Source organism: Diabrotica virgifera, chromosome 4 (genome assembly GCF_917563875.1).
Source record: "Diabrotica virgifera virgifera chromosome 4, PGI_DIABVI_V3a".
NCBI lineage: Eukaryota > Metazoa > Arthropoda > Insecta > Coleoptera > Chrysomelidae > Diabrotica > Diabrotica virgifera.
In genome coordinates, this window is record NC_065446.1 from 182,839,785 (window position 1) to 182,860,116 (window position 20,332).

The 20,332-nt window shown below is 28.3% G+C and overlaps 1 protein-coding gene across 2 annotated transcripts in view; it reads left to right on the forward strand.

The window, feature by feature from the left end:
• LOC114339774 (O-acyltransferase like protein-like) overlaps positions 1 to 19,794 on the forward strand; it is a 191,377-nt gene extending 171,583 nt beyond the window's left edge. For both annotated transcript variants that reach the window (XM_050649812.1, XM_050649811.1), the window contains exons 11-12: positions 12,872 to 13,014; positions 19,602 to 19,794. In XM_050649812.1, coding sequence (XP_050505769.1) covers positions 12,872 to 13,014; positions 19,602 to 19,742 — 284 coding nt within the window. In that variant the 3' untranslated portion in view covers positions 19,743 to 19,794. The remainder of the gene's footprint in view (positions 1 to 12,871; positions 13,015 to 19,601) is intronic.
• Positions 19,795 to 20,332: the final 538 nt, after the last annotated feature.

Here is a 20,332-nt window from a genome sequence, read left to right on the forward strand (position 1 = left end):
TCGATAATTCCATTACGGTATAGAATATCGAAAAAAGTTATTTAGAAAAAATGTAGGCAATGATATTCTCCATGCTTGGAAAATATGTCCATTTCTACAGGGTGATCAATAACAGCGTGGTATATCAAACATATAATTTTTTAAATGGGACACCCTACATATTATTTCATATTTATATTCCCCTCATAATTCTTGTTCATATAATATAGGGTTTTGCATTACTATACAGAGTATTTAACAAGTTATGACCATTTTTATTTCTAAATCCCTATGAGATTAACACCCTGTATATAAAGAAGTAATTCATAGACAATAATTTGTTTTATGTAGTAAGATAAACAATATACTGTAGTTTTTAAATTAAGTCCAATTGAATCATTGACGAATGTTTGTATACAGGGTGAATTACAAAACCAAATTACGATTTTCTCTATTTTTTTAAATGGATCACCCTATATTTTATTTTTCAAAAATATTGTATTTATTATACTCTTTCATTTTTATATAGCATTCCCTATATCTAAACTTATTACTTTCGGAGATATTTTTAGTTTTCTTCAACTTTCGGGAATACATTCAATTTTTCTAGTAGAAATAAGTTGGTATTGAATGATAATTAAACAAAATTATTTTTATTCAATAAATCACTAACACAAAATATAAACCATAGCAATATGCAATGAATGTATCAATAAATGTGATATTAAGGAATTGTCATATTTCCCTAATATACAAGAATCATACAATTCCTACAAAAAAATATAGGTATGTTGTGTATAATAAAATTACAAGATTATTTTTATTTAATAAGCAACTCACACAAAACATAAATCAAAACAATGTACAACTAATTTAATAGTTTTTAGATTATTATATCAACAGCATTCTAAGCCAAGAAGTTTTTAGTAACACATTCCTAATAGCAGATTGTGACCCGCAGTTTTTAATAATATAATTTTCGTATTAAATTTCATTAATTTGCATCAATAAGAAATCCCTACTTTGTTAACACTCAAACTAGGTGATCTATAAATGTTTAAGGTGATATTGTTAGAGATTATGTGATTGGTCCACATTTTTTGACGGTTGAGGTTTTTGTACGACGGTGCTCCAGTTCTTCCAAAATTGATTTTTTTCAAGTGGGGCTATATAAAAAACCTTGTATACCAGAAGCATCCAACAACGCTTGATGATATGAAAAATAGAATAAAAGAAGCTTTTAATAATATTGACTTCAAAAATGTTAGAAATGTGGCTCGGTCATTTGAATATCGGTTACAAAATTGCATAGACGTTGAAAGTGGTCATTTTCAACATTTACTTTAGACTTATATCCTTAACATCACATTAATTGGTACATTCATTAAATTTTGTTATGGTTTATTATTTTTTTGTTAGTTATTTATTGAATGAAAATATTTGTTATATTATTACATAATACTTATTTGTTAAGTTATTTATATTTATAAGAATAATTGAATGTATTCCCGGCAAATGAAGAAAACTAAAAATATCTCAGAAACTAATAAGTTTAGGTATAGGAGATTAAAAATGAAAGAGTATCATAAGTACAATATTTAAAAAAAAAATAAAATATGAGGTGATCTATTAAAAAAAATTGAAAAAATCGTAATTTTGTTTTGTAGTTTAAAAGTGCTTATAAAAATGAATGTTCTACTAAAAAATTCTTGGCTTAGAATGCTGTTGATATACCAAACTAAAAACTGTTACATCAGTTGTATATTGTTTTGATTTATGTTTTATGTAAGTTATTTATTGAATAAAAATAATCTTGTTATATTTTTATATACAATACAAAGTTTTTTTTGTAGGAATTTTACGATTCTTGTATATTAGGGAAATATGATAATTTCTTAATATCACATTTATTGGTATATTCACTGCATATTGCTATGGTTTATATTTTGTGTTAGTTATTTATCTAGTAAAAATAATTTTGTTTAATTATCACTTAATACTAACTTATTTCTACTAGAAAAATTGAATGTATTCCCGAAATTTGAAGAAAACTAAAAATATCTCGGAAAGTAATCAGTTTAGATATAGGGAATGCTATATAAAAATGAAAGAGTATATTAAATACAATAATGTTGAAAAATAAAATATAGGGTGATCCATTTAAAAAAATAGAGAAAATCGTAATTTGGTTTTGTAGTTCACCCTGTATACAAATATTCGTCAATGATGTGAATTGGACTTAATTTAAAAACTAAACTATATTGTTTATCTTATTACATAGAACAAATTATTGTCTACGAATTACTTCTTTATATACAGGGTGTTAATCTCATTGTGATTTCGAAATAAAAATGGTCATAACTTGTTAAATACTCTGTATAGTAATGCAAAACCATATATTACATGAACAAGAATTATGAGGGGAATATAAATATGAAAAAATATATAGGGTGTCCCATTTAAAAAATTATATGTTTGATATACCACGCAGTTACTGATCACCCTGTATAAATGGACATATTTTCCAAGCGTGGAGAGTATCATTGCCTACATTTTTTTTAAATAACTTTTCTCGATATTTTATACCATAATGGAGTTATCGACCGATCCCGCACTAAAAACTCACCCTGTATGTTTTTTTTTCAATTCTTTCACCCTGTATATATTAAGTTTTTAAAAAGGTAATACCGCCATTGAAGAGAGTGTAAAAATATTTTTTAGGAAAGATTTTGAACTTTTTAGTTATGTTAGTTACCATTTAATAAATGCATATCGTATCTTCACGTGTACCTATGTGCGGCAAATTCATTTTGAATACCCGCCATTTTTGTAAAAGACAAAATCTGAGATGGCCTCATATCTAAATTTGAACCTTTGTATGTGTAGTGTGTGTGGTCCATATTATATGCTTTTACCATTAAATGCACAATAAATCTTATATTATTTGCACGAATCTGACGCACATAGGTTCATAGGTACATATGAAGATAGGTTGTGCATTTATTAATTGGTAATTAACATAACTAAAGAGTTCAAAATATTTCCTAAAAAATAGTTTTACACTATTTTCAACGCCGATATTAACTTTTTGAAAAATGAGTACATACAGGGTGAAAGAATTATTAAAAAAAACAACATGTTTTTACATAAAAATCAGGAAAAACAACTTCTTGTAAATATATTCTTCTGGTTCACGACCGTGGTCTTAAACATCAAAAAGAGAACATATATACCAAATTTGGTTGACGTCGGACTTTTCGTTCAAAAGTTATCGTGCTATTAGTCACATATGTACAGTCGCCATGTTGAATGCCCGCCATTTTTGTAAAAGGTAAAATCTGAGATGGAGTTATATCTAAATTTGAACCTTGACGGGTGTAGTATACGTGATCCAAATTATGTGCTTCTCCCATTAAATGCACAATAATTTTTAAAATATTTGCACGAATCTGCCACACATATGTACATGTGAAGATACGTTATGCATTTATTAAATGGTAATTAACATAACTAAAAATTTCAAAATATTTTCTACAAAATATTTTTACGCTCTTTTCAATTGCGGTATTACCATCTTGAAAAATTAATATATACAGAGGGAAAAAATTAAAAAAAAAACATATTTTTACATAAACAACAAGTAAAAACACAATTTCTGGTAAACCGATTCTTCTGGTTCACCATATCCATCTTGTAAATGAAAAAGAGAACCTATATACCAAATTTGGTTGAAATCGGACTTTTCGTTCAAAAGTTATGGTACTATTAAACACATATGTATAGGGGCCATTTTGAATGCACGCCACTTTTGTAAAAGGCAAAATCTAAGATGGCCTCATATCTTAATTTGAACCTTTATATGTGTAGTATGTGTGGTCCAAATTATATGCTTGTATCATTAAATCTGCAATTGTTTCACATATCGGCCGCACTACTATGCCAAAGCCATTTTTCAAAAAAAAAACACCCGAGATTAAATTTATAATTTACAAAAATACCTAAATGCTGTTTGCAAGTAATACGTGGCTGAATAATTGGTTGCCTACTATTACCAAATTCTATCTTATGGATGGTAAAAATACAACAAGAAATAATTAATTCAAGTTCTATTCGTTTCCGGAAAATTATAAGCACTTTGCACCTATCTACTGTCAATGTCTCTAATAAAAATAGGAAATAGCTATTATCGATGGACGTATTTCATAAAGTTATAATGAACAGTTATATTTAACTAAGTATATATAATATAATAATATAACTACAGTAAAACCTGTGTTAACGGCCACCTGTCAAAACCGGCCACCTGAACTAGCCGGCCAGTTTCAAAGTTCCCCAAACCAAAATTTGTGGACTACAAAACCTGGTATTAGCGGCCACCTTTTTATATCGGCCAATAGTTCTGTTATTTTTAGTGACCGTTATTGACAGGTTTTACTATATAATATGTTATAACATATTATTTAACACAATATAACGTTATAAAATAAATACAATATTAGTTATGAATTTTAATTAACACAAAAAAATGCTCTAATGTCAATGTGACTAACAATGATAAACGTCAAATTGTTTAGTAAACAAGATATAAACTTAAAAAATATACTGATTAGGGGAGTGCAATTAGAACGAGAAGATACAATGTTTCGGAAAAAATCAAACAAGGTTATATTTTTCTAAAACTTTTTTTGTTAGTTTATAAATATGTTAAAGTAAAAAGTTCTACTCACAAATTTCGCCGCTAATTGTTTATTAATTGTTTAAACAATAACAATTGTTTTGTATAAATAATGTTAAGAATATGGGTGAATTCAACATTTTATTTTGATAAAAAATGTTTTTATTTTAGTTTTGATTATGCTGAACCCGAATCTGGCATTACAATTTGCAAATTCAAAATGGCGGATTCAAAATGGCGGATTTTTTCCTAAAATTCCTTAAAAAGCAGTTGTAAAATCCGAATTTTTTTTATCAAACGTGTTTGTTTACATATATGTGGATATTTTTGAGAGGTTGCTGAACCCGAATAAAATTTTGATAATTTAAATTATAAAATGGCAGATCCAAAATGGCGGATAACTTAAAAACTAGTTGTAAAATCATAATTTCTTTACAAAATGTATTTATTTCTACATATATTTATTTTCGAGAGCTTTGATAAACCTAACTTAAATGTTAACATTATAAACTATAAAATGGCGGATCCAAAATGCGGATTTTATAAAAAGAACATAAAAAAGAACATTTTTCTAAAACATTTATTGTCTTTATTTTTAAAAGGTTGTTGAATCTGAATTAAAGATTAAAAATTTAAATTTCAAAATGGCGGATCCAAAATGGCGGACATTTAAATGAAAAACAAGTAGAATCCAATCAAACAAATATGAAATTTCATTCTTAAAAAAAAAGATAAACAAATAATTTTCACAATAATATTAAAAATTAAAATGTATTAGAAAGAAAGAACAAATTATTCAAAATTTATCTCTTCAATATTCAAAAAATTGTTGCAATGGGATCATAAATAAAAAGTTATTCTTAGTAAAAAGCTCTGCATATTCTAAAACTTTAAATGCAATCATAAAATATCAATTTTTATCAATTTTGTACAAGATATGTCAATAAATAAAAATTTCAGTTAGGAGTAAAATACCTATATTTTTCATAATACTGAAAATCGTTATTATGGAAAGCTGTTCAAAATTAAAAACGATGTGTCAATATGCAGTTACACTTTTATGCAATTTTTTTACATAATACCTCGTATAATATTGATAAAATATAATATTTTATATTTGCATATTAAGTGCTAGACCATGAACAGCTATTTATGACGAATAACTTTCTTCATAAAATTAATAATAAATCAGTTATCATAAATAATAAGTGAAAATTTAATGATGTTTGGTATAAGTAATTTGAAACAATATTAAAAAAAACAAATTCTCGATTAGAAGGATATAATTACATATTGGAACATAGTTTTTAATTCCAAACAACTTTTCTTTATAAAAATTTTCGATATTGTGAAATATAAAGGTACTTTACTCTTGAGTGAAATTCATATTTTTTGACATACCTCTTACAAAATTAACAAAATTTGATATTTGATGGTTGGATCTTATGTTATATACGATGCAGAGTATTTTATAAAGAATAACTTTTTTTCGTAAAACTGATATTAAAAAAGTTATCAATAGGTTCCAAGTTACGCAAACATACTGTATAAGAGCTAAAAAAAAATTTTTTTGTTGAACATTTATTATTGTTGAAGCTTATTATTAAATTAATTTTAGGTAAGTTTTACAGAAAAACGGTTTGATCACTCTGTATATACATTTTTTCAGCTGGTAATTTTCGGTTTTTGTATTACATTTTTGTTATCTTTCTTAGTTTTCTCAAAAACAAATTGTTTATTTCATTTTTAAACTAAAATAATTCAGTGTTTTATAAAGATCACATCCTAGGCTTAAAAAATATCAAAAAAAATTGTATTAGATTTATTCAAACTTGAGTAATACCGTCTTAAAGTGGTGGGAATTCTGTAGAACTACGAAGTTTTCAAAAATTACATTTTTTGAGACAGCGTATTATTTGAATTACATTTTTGAGATTTTTTTTGAATGAAACATCGTTTAGTAAGATGATTGCGAGGTAAGTTGTGCAAATTTGAGAGCTTTATAAGTAAAATTGTATTAGTTACAGATTTTTAAATCATTTTTAAACAAAATTCATGTAAGTCTCACTTTCCGCCCACACCGTACTTATATCCATACATTTTATTTCTTTTTATTACAACCATAAAATAGCTTATTTCATATTGTTTCATGTCCAATTTGTAAAATTTCTTTTGATCCATTAGTTAAAGAATTACGTTAAAAAAACTCAACCGTGCACTTCTTCCAACGCTAGTTTACAGTGCGCCAATGTGTGTGAGAAGGGTGACTTTAGCGTTATAAATAAAAAATTACAGAAGCTAGAGATTTAATTTTAGAAAAATATTTATATAAGGTTTTTTTTGTAAAATTTTCTGAGTTTTTCAATGGTCAAGTCAGTTTTTTTCTAAAAATTATATTTTCGGAGTTACTTAAAAAAACATCTAACTTCGCTGTTCATTTGTTTAATAAAAAATGAAGCACCCACTTCTCGAGTAGAACTTTTTGATATGTTGTTTATTAAACATTTCTTAATGAAATTACAAAAAGTTTTATCTTGTTTGATTTTTTCCGAAGTGAAAATCTAAATGCACTTCCCTAGATAGACAGAGCTGTATCGTCCGCCCCGTTAGCGCAATTAGTTCAATTCGATTTTTTTGCACAAACTTACTCAAAAAGAGGTCCTTATAAAAAATCCACAGGGTGCCAGGCGGTGCCGTGGTAGAAAAATTGTTTAAACAATTTTTTTATACAAATTCAGAAAAATAATTTTTTTATTTCCAACATATTTATTTAGATAATTTGGATAATTCTGAGCATAAAAGGTCTCTAGTCATGTTTCCCTAAAATTGATTTTTGTTGAGTTATACGCGATTTAAAATTTGACAAATGCGAAAATGGCCATTTTCAAGGCTTAATAACTCGATTAAAAATTACTGTTATGAAAGTCAAAAAGTGACCAAATCAAAGTCTAAAACCCCTCCTTCAAGATACTGAAGAAATTTGTGTCATTATTTTATTAGAAAGCTGTTATTTTTAACCAGGGAGCAATCGCGCTCACTCCTGTAACGTAAGTAGTCGCGCGTAGAGAAAAAATCTCACAATATAGATTTAAATATTAATTTAAATCAAATTTCTATTTTATAATTATTTTGTTTACTTGTTCTGTTAAAAATATCTATTTCTAAAAATTTTAAACCTAATTAGTTCTCACTAAAGCCATAAATTCCACAAAAAAATAAAAGAATATAAAAAAAATTAAAAAAATTTAAAAAAAAATGTCTAGGCATTACTACGATCTTTGTCGAGGCACTTACGAGTGGAAAGCAATGTTGAAAAATTTTTCATCAAGTTATCACGAAAAAGGATAAAATGTGAGGTTTTTTCTCACGGCGCGACTGCTCCCGGGTTAATTATTAACAATTAGCGATTTTTTTTTATTTAAATTTATGTGTCTCGTCAGCGATGGCCATTGACACAAACAATATTAGGAAATGTTTGAATGCTCGAATAAATGAATTTTAAGGTCAAAAGCAGATATCTAGCACTGAATTTAATTAAATCTTGCCCAAGTATACTTTCGCTCACAAGAACATCCTCAGGGGCATTTCGTCAATAAAAAGAAGGTATCCTCGAATGTCATTTAATTAATATAAATAATTTTGGTGGCAAACTTAAATTAACATCTAACTAAACACTGAACAAGGGACAAAACAGATAAATTAAATTGCCAGTAGGTTCTACATTTCACAATATGGAGGCAGAATGAAGAATGAAGTAATGACTTCATTCATTACTTCATTCTTCATTCTGCCTCCATATTGTAAAATGTAGAACCTACTGGCAATTTAATTTATCTGTTTTGTCCTTTGTTCAGTTTTTAGTTAGATGTTAATTTAAGTTTGCCACCAAAATTATTTATATTAATTAAATGACATTCGAGGATACCTTCTTTTTATTGACGAAATGCCCCTGAGGATGCTCTTGTGAGCGAAAGTATACTTGGGCAAGATTTAATTAAATGCAGTGCTCGATATCTGCCTTTTGACTTTAAAAGACAAACAATATTGGTTGTGCAATAATTAATTACAATAAGGACTTAAAACTAATTATTGTAACAGTTAATTTCTAAATCTTAAATAACATTAGGTAAAAATTATGAAGAAAAAAAAATTGAATATACATTCATTGGATACTGTAGAGACGTACAACTAATTATAAAATTGCTTCGGTCTTCTTGGGATACTTCGGACGTTGTTTAGTCATAGTAGCAGTTGCATATGAACAAGTAAGATTACTGGAAGGATTGGGTCCAGACATGGTGTTGCTAACAGTGGGGGAACATTGATTTAAATTGTTACTCATGTAGTCAAAAGTAACTTGAATTTGTTTATATTACGCTTTGGATGTCTGGAAATAAGTGATAACCTTGGTTACATCACTGCAATACTAGTTGCCTAACCGTTGGCGTCCGTTGGGACGGGATAGCAACATTGAAAAACTATTGATAGTTTGACACTGAATGTGTTTAAGTTGGAAGAATATTAAGTAAAACATCTCTTACTGACTGAAGTTACATCTTGTTCTTGATGATTAGCACGTAACACAATTGTTATTAGTCACTATTTGAGTGAAAACTAATTTTAATAACTAGTATTTACAGTAATAATTACAAATTTCGCCACCAATTTAGAGATCGATACATACACGTTCTCAAAATTAGCGATTTAAAATTTGAAAAATGGCCATTTAAAAAAATATATTCTTTACTCAGAATGACCCGAATTATCTAAAACAAATTTGTTCGAAATGAATTGTTTTTTTTTTGTGAATTTGTTTAAAAAAAATTACTTAATCAATTTTTCGACCAAGGTACCGCCTGGCACCCTGTGGATTTGTTATAAGGACCTCTTTTTGAGTAAGTTTGTGCAAAAAAATCTAATCGAAATAATTTCGCCTATACAGAGTGAGTCTGTAATTTGGATTAAATTCAATAATTCAAATACTAATTGTTTTTTTGAAAAATGCTCAGAGCCATCGATTAGTATTTTAAATTGTCCTTTTTGACATATAATAATAATGTATAGAGGGTGTCCCAATTTAGAGATATAACGTCATCGTTGATTTTTTTAAATGGGAACACTATCATTTTGATAGCTATTTTGATAGGGTGTGTAAAGTTATACATAACTGCAAAATTTCAAATTTCTATTCCCTACTATTTAAAAGATAATAAAGAATAACAAAGTTGTAAAAAACAAGTAATCAAATAATAATCGAATTATCTCAATTAAGCAAATGCTCATAATGTTGCCCTCAATTATTTTCAAATGGTCAATGGGCACCATTATGAGCATTTGCTTAATTGAAATAATTAAATTCAATTATTATTTGATTACTTCTTTTTCATTACTTTGTTATTTTTTATTATCTTTTATTATTTGCCTACTATTATAAATGGTAGGCAATAAAAATTTGAGATTTTGCAGTTATGTATAACTTTACACACCCTATCAAAATAGCTATCAACATGACAGTGTTGCTAGTATTTAACCCTTAAGTACTAACATTTTAAATCAATAATAACGAAAATAATAACTAACCGCCTAACAGACGGGTTTAACATTTTAGTGGCAGTTTTTGTTTTTCTTAAATATTTTAATGCAAAAAAATATCTCGATGACTTACAGAAAGTATTGATTATCTAAAAACACAGTAATTAATCTAGTTTTTCTGTATTTATTAAAATAAAAAACATTATAACCAGAATGGAAGGATTGATTGTGCACCTTTTTATTCTTGAAAAAAAATGTGAGATAAAAAATAAACAAATTAAAGAATCTTAATAAAAATTTATAATCGAGTTAAACAAAGAGTAAGAAAAATGAAAATAAAAAGGTTCTTAAAAAATGTTAAAACAAAAAAAACTGACAGGTACTATAGTTAGTAAAGTGTAGCAAAGGTAGTCAGTGGCAATATTTTCATCACAAATTGATTCCACTTCGCTTATGTCGTTTTCTACCTCATCAAACCATCTCAAAAGAGTTTCCTCATGGTCTTTATTCACTTATTTGATGTTTTTTGACGAACTGGGGCACAAAATGTGTATTACACGTCTATTAGACGGAAATCATACTTTGAGTCTAAATATCTTTCGAATAAAAACCTGGCGCAAATTTCCGAATTCAATACTACTAAAGAACAACCCAACTTGAAAAGTCATAAACGGGTGACCTTCAAAATTTTTTAGGAAGAAAAATATCCCACTTTCGACAAGCGATGCCGTCTGAAAGACGGGGTGTTAGTACTTAAGGGTTAAGAATATCAACGATGACGTAATATCTCTAAATTGGGTCAACCTGTGTATATTATTATTATATGTCAAAAATGACAATTTAACATACTAATCTCCGGGTCTAAGCATTTTTCAAAAGAACAATTAGTATTTGAATTATTGAATTTATTCCAAATTACAGACATAACTTTGTTATTTTTTATCATCTTGTAAATGGTAGAGAATAAAAATTTGATATTTTGCAGATATATACATAACTTTACACACCCTATCAAAATAGCTATCAAAATGACAGTGATGCAATTTAAGGAAATCAACGATGACGTCCTATCTCCAAATTGGGACAACCTGTACACATTATTATTGTATGTAAAAAAGGACAATTGGAAATACTAATCGACTAGTCTGAGCATTTTTCAAAAAAAAACAATTAGTATTTGAGATATTGAATTTATTCCAAATTACAGACTCACTCTCTATTGTATACGTTCCTACGGGAACGACAATACAGCCTGGACTATAGCGCTAATTGTTAATAATTAAAAATAACAGCTTTATAATAAAATAATGACAAGCATTTCTTCAGGATCTTGAAGGAGGGGTTTTAGACTTTGATATGGTCACTCTTTGAGTTTTATGATAATAATAATTTTTAATCCAGTTAAGCCTTATTAATTTTAGAGAAAAATGACTAGAGACTTTTTATGCTCAGAATGAGCCAAGTTATTAAAAAAAAATTGTTCGAAATGAAAAAATTATTTTTGTGAATTTGTATAAAAAAATTGTTTAAACAAATTTTCGACCACGGCACCGCCTGGCACCCCATAGATTTGTTATAAGAACCTCTTTTTGAGTAAGTTTGTACAAAAAAAAAATCGAATCGGAATACTTTCGCTAACGGGGACGACGATACAGCCCCGTCTATGACCCACTGTTAAAGTTAAAATTTCTTTAAAAATTTTTCGAAGTTAATAATTATACATTATATACATTACAATATAATGATATACATAATGATATACATTACAATAGTTCTTGTAATAAATACACCAGTTTAAGTAATTTTATTTGCAGTTTGTATACGATTAATATGAAAAGTGGCATGCACCACTTGGACCTAACTTCAGCCCGTGAGTAATGACCCGTGAGTAATAAACTATTACTCACAGGTAAAGTAAGGGATGGTATTATTTAATAAAAAATGTTATACCCAGTATTATATCCATACTAGCTTATGATTACGTGAATGAAATCACAGATTTCGCAGTCAAAATTTCAACCACACGCATATAATAGTAGATTATACCACGAGTCAATAATGATGGCTATTATTCCCGAGGAATATTTACGAACCGAGCCGCGTTAGCGGCGAGGGAGTAACATTCCGAGGGAATGAGAGCCATTATTGCGAGTAGTATACTCTACTTTATCTACGACAATTTAATTAATTTAAGATTTTTAATGAACAACTTGATTTGTTAAAAACATTAAAATTAGTAATAGTACAATTAATAAACTCAATTGGTTGAGAATCATCATTAACTTTAGTAGAGTTTTTAATATAAATATTTACATAAGGTATTAAGGTAGATGCTGTTGCTGTAGCTAGTTCTACAATTTCTGGTGGTGTACAATTGAAAGATTCTTCATTTTCGTCCATCTCAACACAAACTGTCAAATATACTATTCGTTTGACAGTGACTCTTTTTGAGGTTGATTATTTTGTTTCCGTGGTGAATTTTGTGATTGTTGTGCCAGAGGGATTAATAGCTATTAATCCCGCATTATTAATCCCTTAGGGATTATTATATGGCATTATATTGCAAACACCACAAGTATAATACATATATTATGTATCAGTCGTAGATAAAAATATTAATAATAATCATATATAAGTAATTATTTCTATTTAAAAGTAAAGCTCAATACCATCATCTCATTTTAGGTCCACTTAAGAAGCTTATGGAATCCAAATTACTAGTCCTTTTGAGTAACTATCTGTATGGAGTATATTTAATTCACATGCCATGTGTCATATCGATGAATAGGTATTTTACGGAGCCTGTATATATTGACTTCTGGAAATTGGTAAGAAGCTGGCATACTTCTCTATTTAAATTAAGACAATTATAAAAAATATATTTTCTTCAAAAATTGTTGAAATACATATTTATTAACAAAAAGTCATTTCTGTCTGTTATTTTTGTTTAATGTGGTTTATGGGTTATTTAGTAAAATTCTCATTAATTTACTATAAATTTTCAGCAAAAATTTTCCTTACTTAAATCTTAGTCTTAGGGTGTGGATATGAGCTATTTCCTCCCATTTGGTTAAACCTTAATCGATTTTCATCGATGTGTTTCATCGAAATTGGTTAGTTATTAGAGCATACTCAAGTAAGAAAAGTGATATGGTGCCAACGTTCACTTTTACTCTGGGGCTGAATGTAACGCCTACTCGGGGGTGAAAATTATTTTATTAAAAATAACCCCATAAAACGATACAGGAATAAATTATAAGTAAAATTTGTTATATAAAGTTATGAAAATAAAGTAATACTCTTGGAATTAATAAAGATCAAAAACTTTAGATTTTCGGGGAAAAATGCTTGTTTTAAAGCTGCACTTCATAAATAACTCAAAAACAATAAGATTTTACAAAAAGTTATTATCACCAAAATTGAAAATAATAAAAAATCGAATAAACTTCTTATTTGAAAATTCTTTTAATATTAATTGAGAGTGAGTTATTGATAGTAGCCCAGTAAATGAACGGGAAATTCGGCGATACCGTGTAATTTTCAGGGGCAACTCCGAATTGCATGAAAATTTGGATTTAGGTTTTACTTACCCTCCACTTCAAAGTTAAAATTGTGCCGTTGGTTGCTTTTACTTGAGGGGTGACAGTCACTCCTTCTCGGGGGTGAAAAAACATACGTTCAAGATAAGACCGGAAATAGATAAATTGACTGATTTTAAGCAACTTTTGTTCTATAGAGTTTTTTACCTAAGTCAATACTTTTCTAGTTATTTGCCATTGAAATTGTTGATTTTTCGACAAAAAAACTACGTTTTCAGACGGTTTTTCGTAAATAACTCAAAAATTAAATATTTATCGAAAAAAATATCCTTAGCAAAAGTGTAGCTCATAAAAAACCCAAAAAATGGTGTGCCAGTAAAGTTTATTATTCAATCAAGTATATTCAAATGGGAAATAAGCCACAATTTTACCTAAAAATGATTTTATTAACATTTCGACGCCGAAGTCGGGTGTCGTTGTCAAAATACAAAATAATACTAAATAAACAAAAATGTTGTTGCTTAGTAAAAAATTCTTCTAATAATTTATTTAATCTGACTCATTTATATCGGCAAATCAGACACGTATTATACATTTTAAAGTAGACGACTTTAAAATGATATTGCCAATATTGATGAGTTGCGTTCCTGGGACGACTTTACTAAAAGATAGTTCATTTGATTACATGAAATCAATCCCAACTCAAGAATATCCGCCACAAAAAATCATAGCATGTGATCTGTCTTTAAAAAGACAACCAAATGCAACGGTGGCACTGAAATTCTCGTGTTAGAGATTCCATAGTAAATCACGAGGGAAAACCAGGAAAAACCTCGTGATACTATCCCGACATCATAAGTATTTGGGTTTACATTTAGTTTACTCTCAAAACTAATACCAAATTCTGACTTGATATTTTAAATTTTAAATAATACTAAAATACTAAATATGTACTAACTCGATATGTTACCGATTTACTAATTGTGGTATTTTCTTTCTATTGACTTCCTCCTTTAATATGGGTAACCACATCCTACTGCATTCTACCGAGGAATTTGCGACACAATTGGTTTCATTTAGCATAATTAGAGCCGCTTCTTTGATTTTTCTCTTTTTACTATCTGCTTCTTTTAAGACTATACTTGAATCTCTCCACTGAACTCTATGTTCATTATCCCATGCGTGTTGACATATTTGAGATCTATCAAATTCTCTATTTTTTATATAAGACTGATGTTCATTTACTCTAACGTCTAATGGTCTTGACGTTTCACCTATATAAAATTGTTCGCATTCACAAGGTATTTTATAAATACAATTCTTTGTTCTTTCTTGTTCACTGTTAGGTTTAGTTTTAGATAGAATAGATCTCAATGTGTTTGTTGTTTTGAATGTTGTTGATATGTTGAATTTATTTCCTATTGTTTTAAGTTTCTCGGATAGTCCTTTTACATATGGTATTGATATTTTCCTAATTCAATAATTCAACATATCAACAATATTCAAAACAACAAACACATTGAGATCTATTCTATCTAAAACTAAACCTAACAGTGAACAGCTATGATTTTTTGTGGCGGATATTCTTGAGTTGGGATTGATTTCATGTAATCAAATGAACTATCTTTTAGTAAAGTCGTCCCAGGAACACAACTCATCAATATTGGCAATATCATTTTAAAGTCGCCTACTTTAAAATGTATAATACGTGTCTGATTTGCCGATATAAATGAGTCAGATTAAATAAATTATTAGAAGAATTTTTTACTAAGCAACAACATTTTTGTTTATTTAGTATTATTTTGTATTTTGACAACGACACCCGACTTGGGCGTCGAAACGTTAATAAAATCATTTTTAGGTAAAATTGTGGCTTATTTCCCATTTGAATATACTTGATTATAAAAATGCCACAAGAAAATAGCTTCAGAACAACATTTATTATTCAAATAAAAACAAAGTTGTAGCTCATGAAAAATTCGTTCTTATTCGTATAATTCCAAATCGAATAGTTCAAGGTGAAATCACCGAAAAATTAAGCACTTTTCGGGAAAAACTCATTTAAACTTTTTTAAAGTGTTTATAAAAAGCTTTGTTTTAATTGTTAACAAAAGTTTTAGTATTAAAAATAAGCGAGTTACGCTCAAAATAAAGTTGGCTCTCTATTTTTTTTGTAAAAAATCATGAAAATCTCGCCGTGTTAGTGAAATTAATCGCTACTGCTTTACAGACAATTTACTTACCTATCTATTTTTTATAGGATCTGTCAGTCTCATCGGTTTAAAGTGTTTATTTTTGAAAGGGTTATAATTGAGAAAGCTTGAATGGGTCACTAATCACGAGTGTATGCAAATTTTGAACAGCCATATCTTAACAAATTTTTGTCTTACGGGGAAAAAAGATGAAACTAGCATATTTATAATAGCAAAACCTACATTTTTTTACTCTTTAAGATTTTTCTTATCACTAATACTTTTTAAGTTATTTTGAAAAATGGAATTTTTCAAAAATTTTTACAAAATTTTTTTTACTATAAAACCAAATGTTTTCAAAAATAAGCACTTCAAACCAATGAAACTTACAGATCATATAAACAATACACATACATTTCAAATAGATGGTAATGCCAAACTATTAATGCCATTTAGGGTGCTAAATAGAGGGAGGTCTTTACGATTTTTTTAACAAAAAAAGGGCCAACTTTTTTTCAGTCTAACTCGTTTATTTTTGATGCTGTAAAATTTTGTAAAAAGCAAATAATAAGCTTTTTTTCGATAATTTAAAAATGTTAATAAGGTTTTCCCGAAAAACGCTTCTTTCTTCGGTGATTGCGCGTTGAATTATTCGATTTGCAATTAGACGAATAAGAATGTATTTTTCATGAGCTACAACTTTGCTTCTGCTCAATTTGTAGACTTTATGGTACACCATTTTTTCGTTTTTTTATAGGCTAAACTTTTGCTAAAAATATTTTTTTCGATAAAATATTTACTTTTTAAGTTATTTGGGAAAACGCTCTGAAAACGTAGTTTTTTTGTCGAAAAATCAACATTTTAAATCGCGAATAACTCGAAAAGTATTGACTTACGTAAAAAACTTTATAGAACAAAAGGTGCTTAAAATAAGTCAATTTATCCATTTCCGGCCCTATTCTAAACACGCGTTTTTCACCCCCCGAGAAGGGGTAAATGTCACCCCCCAAGTAAAAGCAAACAACAGCACAAATTCAACTTTGAAGTGGAGGGTCAGTAGAACCTAAATCCAAATTTTCATGCAATTCGGAGTTGCCCCTGGAAATTACACTCCAAAACGGTCATTTATTGGGCTATAGTTGAATGTATATTATTTTCTGGGATTACTCAAATCTAATACAAAGTTTAAGTAACGGGAAAACGATGCATTTATAATATACTTATCAAACGCTTCTCAAAGTACTTAGCTCGTATCAAACGAGCTCCCGAAGAGGTTCACTATCACTAAATTTATGCTCCAAAATTTGTTCAAAATATATGCTCCAATATTTTTTTCCAAAAAAATGTTATTGTTTTTTTTGTCCGTTGATTTTTAAGATATCAAGTTCATGACAATGTGAAAACCATTTGAAAAATAATTTCAGAGGCTATTATGTGAAAGTTAATTTTTTTAAATCCGTTATTTTTTAAAGATATAATGTTGAAATTCACTCTTAATATGGTTCTCGCAGTAAAATTTATACTTTAAACGTTTCTGTCTCGGTTATTTTTCATATATTACAAAAAATAATAACAGTAGTCACAATATTTGCTAAAGAAAAAACTTAAATTTGGTTTTCTATCATTTTTACGTATATCGAGTATTTCTGGAGTATTAGTTAAAAATGCAAATTACGAAAATTTTAAAAATTCTGATTTTTGGAACCATAGGTATTTTTTATATCAAAAATATACGTTCTTAATAAGTCAACAATTTTGAGGTCATTATTTTTGCTAAAATAAAGAAAGTCTTATAAATTTTAATTCTTGTGGAAATGGCGTATATTTCAATTTTAACTTTTTCCTAAAATATTCGAAAGGGTCCTCTTATTGTCATAATAACTTGCTTAATTTTGACGCTATCAACATCTTCTGGAGCTTATTTGATAGGTATTCCTAAGTACATACTTTGACAAGTATTTAGTAACTACATAATATGAATATATTTTATTTGATAAAATGCATAATTTTCCTTTTAGCAAGCTTGAATAGTTACTTAGATTTGAGTACTCGCCGAAAAAAATATACATTCAATTACCTATAACTCACTGCGAATTAAGATCAAATGGTTTTTTAAGTAAGGAATATTTCATTTTTTATTATCTTTAATTTTGGTAAAAATAACTTTTTTGTAAAAATTTATATGTAGTAATTTAATAACTCAAAAAGTATAAATTAATATATTTTATTAACTTTATATAACACATTTTTCTTAGAATTTGTACCTCTATCGATTTATAGGGTTTACTTTTCATAAAATAATTTTCACCTCCGAGAACGGGTGGTATCCACCCCCAGAGTAAAAGAGCAAGTTTGCACAATGCTACTTTTGCTTCTTGAGGTATCTTCTAAGTATGTACTCAAGAATTTGCATGAACATCGGTGGAAGTTCAACGAAATCGGAGATGAGCACCTTCAGTAACTTCACTACTACTGTTTGCAGACGATAAAATAATCTTAGAAAAATGAAAAGACAAACAACAGCCAGCAATACATCGGTTATACCAAAAGCATGCAATAGAACCTGAAAATCGCCTAAATAAATACGATAATTATTTTGACATTTAAAGGCATTATGCTGTGTAGTCGAAGTTCTGCAACACTTAGGTACTTTATATGAATTTAAAGGAAAAATAAAACAACAAAATAGTACCTACGTTTTTTAACGGTAAAATATTGCAAAACCTCTAAATTTTAAAGAACCGCTTGGAAATTTGGCACACACATAGCTAACACGTCAGAGAAAAAAAGTGATATTGTGCCGATGTGTGCTTTTGCTCTGGGGGTGAGTTTCACCCCTCTTGGATGTGAAAAAATACTTGTCCAAAATGAGTCCGCAACTGGATAAAAAGACTAATTTTAAGCAACTTTTGTACCATAGATTTTTTTCGCCAAGTCAATACTTTACGAGTTATTTGCGAGTGAATATATTAATTTTTCAACAAAATAATCACGTTTTTAGACGGTTTATCGCAAATAATTCAAACAGTAAGTATTTTCTAGAAAAAAATTATTCTTAGCAAAATTATAGACTGTAAAAAATTGAAAACAATGGTGTATATGTTAGGGCTCTATACCTAGCAGAAGCAGAGTTATAGCTAATGAAAAATAGGTTCATATTCGTCAAACTCGTAATCGAGTATTTAAATGAGAAATAATCAAAAAATGAAGCACTTTTTGGGGAAAACTCATTTTAACTTTTTTAAAGTGTTTAAAAAAAGCTTAATTTCTGCTTTATAAAAAATTTCTAGCATCAAAAGTAAACAAGTTGCTATTTTGTTGAGTAATGAACATATTCACTCGCAAATAACTCGAAAAGTATTGACTTGGTGAAAAAACTCTATAGAATAAAAGTTGCTTAGAATTAGTCACTTTATCCATTTCCGGACTTATTTTGGACATATATTTTTTCACCCCCCATAGGGGGTGAAATTCACCCCCATGGCAAAAGCACACATCGGCACAATATCACTTTTTTTCTTTAACATGTTAGCTATCCGTTTGCCAAATTTCATGTCAATCCAAACGGTTCTTTAAAATTTACAGCAAAAACCGTGAAAGAATGTACTAAAACATTATGTTATAAAATTTTATGATTTGTTTCAAATTTTATAGTTTTTTATATTAATTTTTTGTATTTTTTAGCTTCAAGACTATATAATCGGTGTGATTATAAGTTTTTTGGTTGGCATTTATATCACACTTACAATCGAGGAGCCCGGAAATTTGCTTCGAAAGAAAATTTTACCGCAAATAAATAAATGGGATATTTCCAAAACTAATTAATATGTAAATTTTTTGTTTAGATTTTACATTTTATAAAAATATTTTATACAACTTTCGAGCATTTCATTTATTTCTCTGAAAATTAAAAAAATTAAAAAAAAAAAGAAGCAAACATATAGGTAAGTAGAATGGACCAAACGATGAAAGTAATTAAAGAAGTGGCAATGGAGATAACAGACAAAAAATAGCAATATAGATCTCAAGAAACTAAACAAATAAAGAAGGAAATTTCGGTATTGAAGAAAATAATCTCCCAGTCGGTCTATAACATACTAAAATCATACCTCTAAAAAAGACTATTTTCTCAAGATACGAAGAAAGTGAGCCTAACAACCACAACATAAAATCTGGGGTCCCGCAAGGCAGCGCCTTTAGTTCTCTATACAACCTTTAAAGCTGATTTTACAACTGGAGAAGAATCTACAATCGCAACATTCGCAGAGGCCACTGAATATCTGTTTAAAAAACCCAGATTACTTACAGACAGCTGAAATATTGCAAAAAAGATACATTTAATTATTGAGATAAGGGCTAAGAAATGGAAAATAAGGATCAGAAAAATCAATTAACGCACTATTTACTAAATGTCA